The sequence below is a fragment of the Notothenia coriiceps genome, unplaced genomic scaffold (assembly GCF_000735185.1).
Source record: "Notothenia coriiceps isolate Sejong01 unplaced genomic scaffold, NC01 NC01_scaffold00019118, whole genome shotgun sequence".
Taxonomy (NCBI): Eukaryota; Metazoa; Chordata; class Actinopteri; order Perciformes; family Nototheniidae; genus Notothenia; species Notothenia coriiceps.
In genome coordinates, this window is record NW_011351819.1 from 1 (window position 1) to 8,548 (window position 8,548).

Sequence of the window (8,548 nt, forward strand, 5' to 3'; positions counted from 1 at the left end):
ATCAGCATGTGACTGCAACTTGTTCCTGTTCGAGGACGACTCAGCCCTGCTGGTCTCTGACAGGAGCAGATTGCAGGTTGAAAAACCATCAGCTCCGAGCTCGGCAGAATCTGCACCTGGCTCGCCGATAATAAATTATCATTACAACTGGGTAAAACAGAGTCCATTCTCTTCGGTTCTAAACATAATCTCAGCAAATCCGACGACTTCTCAGTTGCAGTGGGTGACATTATTGTCACAAGTAAGAAGGAAATTACATAGGATCTATTCTTGAGGCAAACCTCTCCTGTGATAAAATGCCATCCAAATGTAATAAAAAAAGTAAATCAAAGAACTAGATTCCTATACCGGATCTCCTCTCTGGTAAACAAAAACACCCTGAAAACTCTTGCAGGAGCACTCATTCAAGGGTACTATGACTATGCTTGTACGTCATGGTACCATAACACCTCCAAGGCGCTAAAAATAAAACTTCAAACATCACAAAATAAACTGGTCAGACTACTGCTTGACCTTTCATCTAGAACCCACCTCACCTCTGCCCACTTTGACAACCTAGGATGGCTTAGAGTAGACGACAGAGTACAGCTACTTGCAATGGGCCTGGTCTACAAGATCCACTACACCTCTATGGTACCCATGTACATGTCAAAATTCTTCCCAAAGGTCAAGGAATACCATGATCATAACACCAGAGGGAGCTCCACAAATCATGTAAAACCCAGATTTGGCACAAAAAAAGGGGAATACACGTTTCGCAATTATGCCACATCAAGGTGGAACGCTCTTCCCACTACTGTAAAGGAAAGTAAAACTATACTTACCTTCAAAACCTCTCTTAAAGAGCACCTTCGGGGGAGAGCATTGCAAAACTGGCTCCGGTAATGGTACAAATCTCAACCTGTCGTACAATGGACAGCTTCCCCCCCCCCATCTATGTATATACTCGCATTTTAGACTCTGTTACTAACTATATCTGTAGACTTTGTATGTCTTAAATGTCCGGTTAGGATGTATTAGAACGAAATCTAAAATGAAATTTGTAAATAAGCCATCTGTATGTAAAAAACCACCTGTATGTAAATTGTAAATAAGCCATCTGTATGTCAAACATGTCTTGTAGGCCTATGTCTTAAATGATATGATGAATTGGAAATGGGGGACCCTGATGTAAACAAGACGAAAGTCTTTCTCTGGTCTGCATCCCCTTAACAATTGTATGTTTTGAGCTGTACTGTACTGTACCCAATATACAAGCTGTTAATAAACTTTTCAATCAATCAATCAATCAATCAATCAATCAATCAATCAATCAATCAATCAAACCACCTCTGATCACAGTAGGGTTTGGTGTTGATATGGCTCTATACAGTGTAGCGTTGCTGCTTGATATTCTGCAGATTTTTCACATGTGCCTGAACGCAACACCCTCGCCTTGTGGAATGACGTGTCAAGAAAGAGCCGGAAGCTTCCAGTCTGTCCAAAATGGCTTACCAGACCCTACAGCAGGAGTATTTACAGATTCCTGTTGTTACACGGGCATATACAACCGCCTGTGTCCTCACGACTGCTGCAGTGGTAAGACACATTCCCATGTTCTCTGTGTGTGTTTGGTGGGGGGGCTGTTAGCCTGCTGTCGGCTAACATGGCAGGCTAACGTCGGTACTGAGCTGCTAGCTCGGTGCTGTAGCTCCAGCAGCTGAGGAGAGACGTGTCCCTGTGTGCTTCCTCAGGGGGTTACATATCTATGGTAGTCTCAGGGAAGCTCCGTGTGTCGTTCCCTGACAGCAGAGCCCTGTTATATATGGCCAGTGAGGCTCAGCGGGGCTCCTGGAGGGCTATGTCTGTCTGTCTGTCTGTCTGTCTGTCTGGTATTCCTACTGCATTCAGGTCTTTTTTTAAAATAAGTTTAGATTTTATTTTCAAGATACCTACCTACCTACCTACCTACCGTTATGTTTTTGAGACTAGGGTTTAATGGTTTGATACTTTGCTTGGCTTTTTGTCAGATGAATATTAATGTCAGGATAATTATTGTACAAAACATGTTCATTTTGTCTGTTCTCACAGCAACTAGAGATCATCACACCATTTCAGCTCTACTTTAATCCGGATTTGATTCTAAGGAATTACCAGGTGAGCATTCTGAACCGCTGCTCATCCTCAACCTCTGCAGATCCCACACAGAAACATTTCACACACTTCACACAGCCTTAATAACTCAGCTACCTGTCTCAATAAATATAGAATTGTTAACATTTAGCTGAAATGAAATTGCCTTCATGTGTCTACTACAGCTCCATAATTATGCTCGTATATTGTCTGTAAATCGTGTCCTGTGGTGTCCTCCTAAGAAAAACTGAAACTTGAAGGGATACATTTCAATTGTATATGTTTGGTTTAATGATTGCATCTGTCTACGTAGCTTTATAATGACACAGCCAATCAAATCAAGCATAAAGCAGTTAGGTCTGCGGCCTATGACAACAACAGCCCCCCCATGAACTCTTCTGCTAAAGTCTCCTTCTTATCTCATGCACAAAAACGTAACTATTGCCCATTGGCTACCTGTCAGTTGCTGTCAATCACACGAACGCACGCATGTACACACACACACACACACACACACACACACACACACACACACACACACACACACACCTCTAGCTGGATGATATTGAAAGGAGCAGTTTTTTCTTCTATTTAATATATTAAATACAATTCTAAAAACTATCCACATACATTTTGTTCTACACAAATGATAACTTAATTGGATTTCAGAACAACAATAAGTTAAATCAATGTTATATGATATTACATTAAAACTGTAGTTTACCTAGATCAGTGGTCATCACCTGTGATTCAGACAAATACAATGAGTTATTATATTTGTCTTCAATCTACAGTTTCTGATACACACTCCTGTGAGCCTGATATGTATCCTTCATGTCATGTGACCTGTTTCACATCTCTGCTGGCTCTCTGCAGCTCTTTGAACACTTAGAGCTCAGGTAGTTAACAATGAAGAAGGCAGCAAGCAACAACAAGCATCTTTCCATTCAAAGCACCTCGCCCTATGTTCCCATTGAGAGCAGCTAACAGCTCTAGCTCCAACAGGGTTTATATGGAGAGAGAAAGTCTTGATGTTGGATATTGACAGCCCGTCCCAAAATGATTATTATGAATATAAACACTGAACATGACCATTGTTATCAGAGCTCATGCAGGTAGACATGCAATCATTTCAGTTGTTACCATCCTGCAACATTCACAGATGCCATATTGTTTTCTTTTTCATTAGAGCACATTTATTGGTTGCTGTTTGGATGTTAGGAGTATTTCCACAATTCTAACTAAAAGATGTTTCTAAAATAGCTTTAAACACAGCCTCTAAAATGTTTGAATGAAGGAAATGAGCAGGATTTATTTGCTACTCTGTGTTTTTATCACGTACAGATGAATGTTCTCTTTCTTTCTCTTTTTGTAGGTATGGCGACTAATAACCAACTTCCTGTTTTTTGGTCCAGTTGGCTTCAATTTCCTGTTCAATATGATATTTCTGTATCCTTCTCAGTTCCACGTCTCACTTAGTTTGCATGTGAAGTATGTTTGCATACTTTCTGTTTCACAGGGAAGGCCTGCATGTGGTTTCTGACGTGGCAGGACAGTGTCAATATCATAGACTGTATACATAAAGTCAATATTATATCATTCAGATCCTAATGTAGGAACAATGATACAAATACTATGGTGTGGCACTTCTTCAGTGTTAAGGTGCAGATGTGTTCAATGGTTGTGTTTCTGTGTAGATTTCCTTAACGCTTTGTTGCAGGTACAGATACTGTCGCATGCTGGAGGAGGGCTCCTTTAGGGGCCGCACGGCTGACTTTGTCTTCATGTTCCTCTTTGGGGGGCTTCTCATGACTGTATCCTTCCCAACAATGTTTCAATAAAAGACCACTCTCACATGCAGGTAGTGAGGTCTTTAGAGCAGGGGCGGATCTAGACAAATATTCATGGGGTGGCAAGAGGGTGGCAGGAGAATTTCAGGGGTGGCATCCCCTGGCAGAAGTATATGCTGATTTAATCTCAGTCATATCAATCAATGTTAACTTGGAAAGCCACAATATTGATATTTTAACTCAATAACATTAGGTGACATTATTGTAGCACATCAGTAAAGCCTTACATATAAATATATAAGGTGGCAGACATCATTTAATGAACTTTAACTGAATGAGTTGGTTTAACTCTTAGACCAGCAGGGGTACCAAATATGCAGACTGCTGCAATAAGTACATTAACTGTCTCATCGATGTGTGTCTGTATGAATATGATAATATTAACAATCATATTATTCCTATCAGCTGTCAATCACTGTTATGATTCACATCTTCAGTGTTATTATTAAATAAACTATATTTTTTGGAGGAGTTAATGATGAATGTTCCTCAAGATGCTTGCTCACCCTCCTTCGAATTTGAAAGACCAGTAATTACTATCATAATTCAAAAGATTCAAAGGAACAGTTCAGCGCCCCACAACTTCATTGCAAACAGTTACAACCTTGACTTTACATCAGAAAGAACAATTAAAGAAATGACTAACCGCATCAGTTAGGGTTAAAAAACGTGTATTCAGCTAAAACATACATCGCTGCAGTTATTATCCAGTGGAATGCCCGTACCTACTGGCCTAGTTAAATCAAAGTGGTTACTTTTTTTTGGCTGGGCAGTGAAGTTTTACACACCGTCTTATTTGACTTTCTCAGGACTTGAGACTGTTTTTTGGGGGCAGACCCCCACAAAGAAGAAACATATATTTACACATGTAAGGTCATCATCTTAAACAGTTTATTATTCTCATCGACTGATCCGTGAGCAGAGCATCAAGTTGGCATGTCTATAACAGCTGAATGTGGCGATTACCGTCTTGATCAGCAAAACGCCACACAAAGTTATTAAGATTTAAATCTATGGTGCGTTTTGATTCAATGCTGAGTGCAGCCAAACTTGACAGGCTCTTCTCAGCTCGCGTCTTGTGCTGCATCCACTTGCACTCGGACATTTGAGATTTTCTCATAAATGTCCGATGAGCCACAACTTTTCTTTCAAAACAAAGCTGCCAAATGGGGTGGCAGCTGGGGTGGCAAGGCATTTTTCTGAGATGGCAGCTGCCACCCCGTGCCACCCCGTAGAACCGCCACTGCGTTTAGAGAACAATTCCACAACTTCTTATGCATGCATGTAGGCCACTTAGATTATAGATGTCCCTTGATACCAGAGGTGGAAGAAATACTCAGATTATTTACTTAGGTCAAAGTAGAAATACTACAGTGTAAAAATACTCTGTTACAAGTAAAAGTCCTGCATACAAAATCTTACTTGGGTAAAAGTTGTTAAGGAAAGTACAAAAGTATTGGCATCAAATGATACTTAAAGTACCAAAAGTAAAAGCACTTTTTATGCGTAATGTCCTCTTTCAGAATCTCCTATATTCGATGACTATTATTATTCATGCATTAATGTGTTCATCACTGCTGGTAAAGGCAGAGCTCATTTAGTTTAAAAACAATTAGTTTAATATATTAACCTTTAATTATATATCATAGTTTATGTATTTGTTTATCTATATGTTGTATTAGCAAATAATCTGAATCTGTGAAGTAACTAGTAATTCATTGTGTTGAATATATGTAGTGGAGTAAAAGTAAAAAATGGGCTTTTAAATTGTAGTGGATAGAAGTATGAAGTAGCATAAAATGGAAATACTTAAGTAAAGTACAAGTACCACAAGATGGTACTTTAGTACAGTTCTTGATTACTGACCAGTGACCACCACTTAAACGTCCCCAGCTCAGACAGCTTCATGTCATGTCATAAAGGTGCTCCATGTCAGCTCGTGCCAGACACCGACATGTTTGAGTTCTCCCGTAACCCTCCATGTCCAAAGTCCTGTCTGTGCCACGTTCTTTAACCAGGTTTCAGATATTTGGAACGTTTGTGAGTCTGGTGTTCCTGGGCCAAGCCTTCACCATCATGCTGGTGTACGTGTGGAGCCGGAGGAACCCCAACGTTCGCATGAATTTCTTCGGCCTGCTCAATTTCCAGGCACCCTTCCTACCCTGGGTGCTGATGGGATTCTCACTTCTTCTGGGCAACTCCATCATTGTGGATCTTTTAGGTACCTATTCCTATTGCCTGCAGCCATTCTTCAGTATTTCAGTGATGTGCTAAGATCCAGAGCGAGTTGTGGTGGTTGGTGTTCTACAGTCTGAACAGTGATGGTGTTAATGTGTTTAAACGTTCTCAAGGTATCGCTGTGGGTCATGTGTACTTCTTTCTGGAGGATGTTTTCCCCAACCAGCCGGGTGGTGGAAGATGGCTGAGGACCCCGTCCATCATGTGAGTCTCTCGGGTCTTCTTACATCTCTGGTGAATAAAACTGATGACTGAAGATGTAAACATGTAAGATTCAGAATCACAATACCTTTATTCATCCCACGGGGGGACATTGTTACAGCAAAAGTAAAGATAGAGGTTAAAAAATCAATTTAAGATTAGATAAAAAGCATGCACATAAAAAAAAAATGTATACTTTACAAAGTACACATTCAGGTAGAAAAGTAGCAGCAGCATTATTTATGAACTAAATGAAGAGTAACAGAATGAAGTGTGCTAGAAGCTAGATAACAGAGTTACTGACAGATCCTAGTTAGAGTATTGTTCAATATATTTTACACCCTACCATTTTTGAAAGTGTAGGAATATTTTAGTTTTCCTCTGAGGATCCTGAACCTTCTTAGCTTTGACTGATTGCTGCTCTCGATCAGTGTTTACATCCTCCTCTGCCCCCCACAGAAAGATGCTGTTTGACACACCAGAGGAAGATGCCAACTACAACCCCCTGCCGGAGGAGCGCCCGGGGGGGTTTGCCTGGGGAGAGGGACAGCGCCTTGGAGGTTAAGCGGCCCCCAGGCAGTCCCTGTCTATCAGGTCACTTCCAAGGACATTCCCTCAGAGACATGAAGGGACAAACATGGTCTTTGTTTCTGACTTGTTTGATTAGTTGTGGATGAAGAATGCCAAACAGCCAGAGCTGCTTTTGAGATAACCGTCTGTTGTCTTTGTGTATGGGCTCAAATCATCCCCAGAAACTCTTCTTGAAGCAAGGTGGTTGCTCTAAGACTATTTAAGAGAAGATCTCTTCACATGGAACTCTGCAATGAGAGCCTCTAGGCTCAGGTGATGTTCGTCTTCATATAAAAAAAATAAAAAATTATATATAACAACTGTCATATGAATGACGGTGATAAAATAGCAAAGTGGATTTATTCAGATTGCGAGTGCATTTTCTTTCTCATTTACCTTTTTAAAAAAAATAAATGTGTGTGGCAAATGAAGCTTTGGTTTTATCTCTTTGAACTGCTGCAGTTTGGCTGGAAACCAAAGATGTCTCAACAAGGAGATGAACTGATTCATACAAATAACATGAGGGTCAGTAGACCCTGTAACTCTATTCTGTGACACTGCAGGTCATTGTTGAATACAGATATCAACATTTGTACTTTGTCCTCAACTTTAACTTCTCATCATCCATCAATTACAGTGACACAGCTGAATTAGCTTTGTATTCCTTTATACAAACAGCCTTAAATCAGATACATGTAGGTTTGTCTTACGCTGAACGGATGAGTCTCATGTGTATGACAACATCATTTTGTATGTTACCATGTGATCCGGTTCACTGGCCATGCAGCATGTGGGAATGGATTATAAACCCTGATGAAGAATGATTGGCTCTTGAGAAGGGTTCCAATAATGAAAGATATGTGGTGATGCATTTGTCGAATTGATAGTCGGAATCAACCCTTTTATTTTCTTTATTGCTGTACTGAATCATAACATGTGGGCCTTTTAATGTAGTTTCTACTAATCTGGGACTGTTGTAGAGCAGACTGAGATGAGTAATGGACTGTAATGAATGAATATGTTGTTTTTTGAACTTCCCAATAATCTTTAGAAAACAGCTTTACACAGTTTGATTTTTCTTTTACAGAATATCATTATATATGCCATGGAAGCCAAGTTATTATCTTATCTAAAAATGCACTGTATTTCAAAATGATGTTAACATTTGTATATCATTTATGTACGTGCTTTGAGTGTCTTGTTTTGATCTTACTATTACAGCATTTTTATTGTATAAAGTACATTAGATTTATTTATCCTAAACGATATGGCAGATACACATTAAAGTTAACTTTATAACTTCAAAGATTAGTTCAGTGTGATCTCACTGTAGATCAGTGGGGGCGCTAACGGGCTGTAGATATTGTTCCTCTACCTTGTAACGAAAGAGTAAGTCAAATGTTGCGTTCGTAATTTTCGGAAGTCAGGTTTTAAGGGATACATCATTGATGTGTTCATGGATGATATTGTATATGCGGTCGTGTCCAACAGTGGCTTAGGTTAGTTGTAGTTTATCTTTCTGCAATTATACATTTAGTGGGCAGTTGTAATGCTTCTAACTGGTGTTTGCTAAATTC

General features: G+C 39.8%; 1 protein-coding gene across 1 annotated transcript; it reads left to right on the top strand.

The window, feature by feature from the left end:
* The first annotated feature begins 1,432 nt into the window (after nucleotides 1–1,432).
* derl2 (derlin 2) lies at nucleotides 1,433–7,402 on the top strand. Its single transcript, XM_010778506.1, has 7 exons — nucleotides 1,433–1,578; nucleotides 2,071–2,136; nucleotides 3,488–3,561; nucleotides 3,833–3,926; nucleotides 5,988–6,183; nucleotides 6,314–6,404; nucleotides 6,861–7,402. The coding sequence occupies exons 1-7, from the start codon at nucleotides 1,486–1,488 to the stop codon at nucleotides 6,964–6,966; spliced, it is 720 nt and encodes a 239-aa protein (XP_010776808.1). The 5' UTR covers nucleotides 1,433–1,485; the 3' UTR covers nucleotides 6,967–7,402.
* Nucleotides 7,403–8,548: the final 1,146 nt, after the last annotated feature.

Excerpts from the sequence above, each read along its gene's own strand:
- derl2 (XM_010778506.1), top strand. The coding sequence starts at position 1,486 with ATGGCTTACCAGACCCTACAGCAGGAGTATTTACAGATTCCTGTTGTT. Across the intron at positions 6,184-6,313 it reads CATCATTGTGGATCTTTTAG|GTATCGCTGTGGGTCATGTG; the intron begins GTACCTATTCCT and ends AACGTTCTCAAG. Across the intron at positions 6,405-6,860 it reads CTGAGGACCCCGTCCATCAT|AAAGATGCTGTTTGACACAC; the intron begins GTGAGTCTCTCG and ends TGCCCCCCACAG.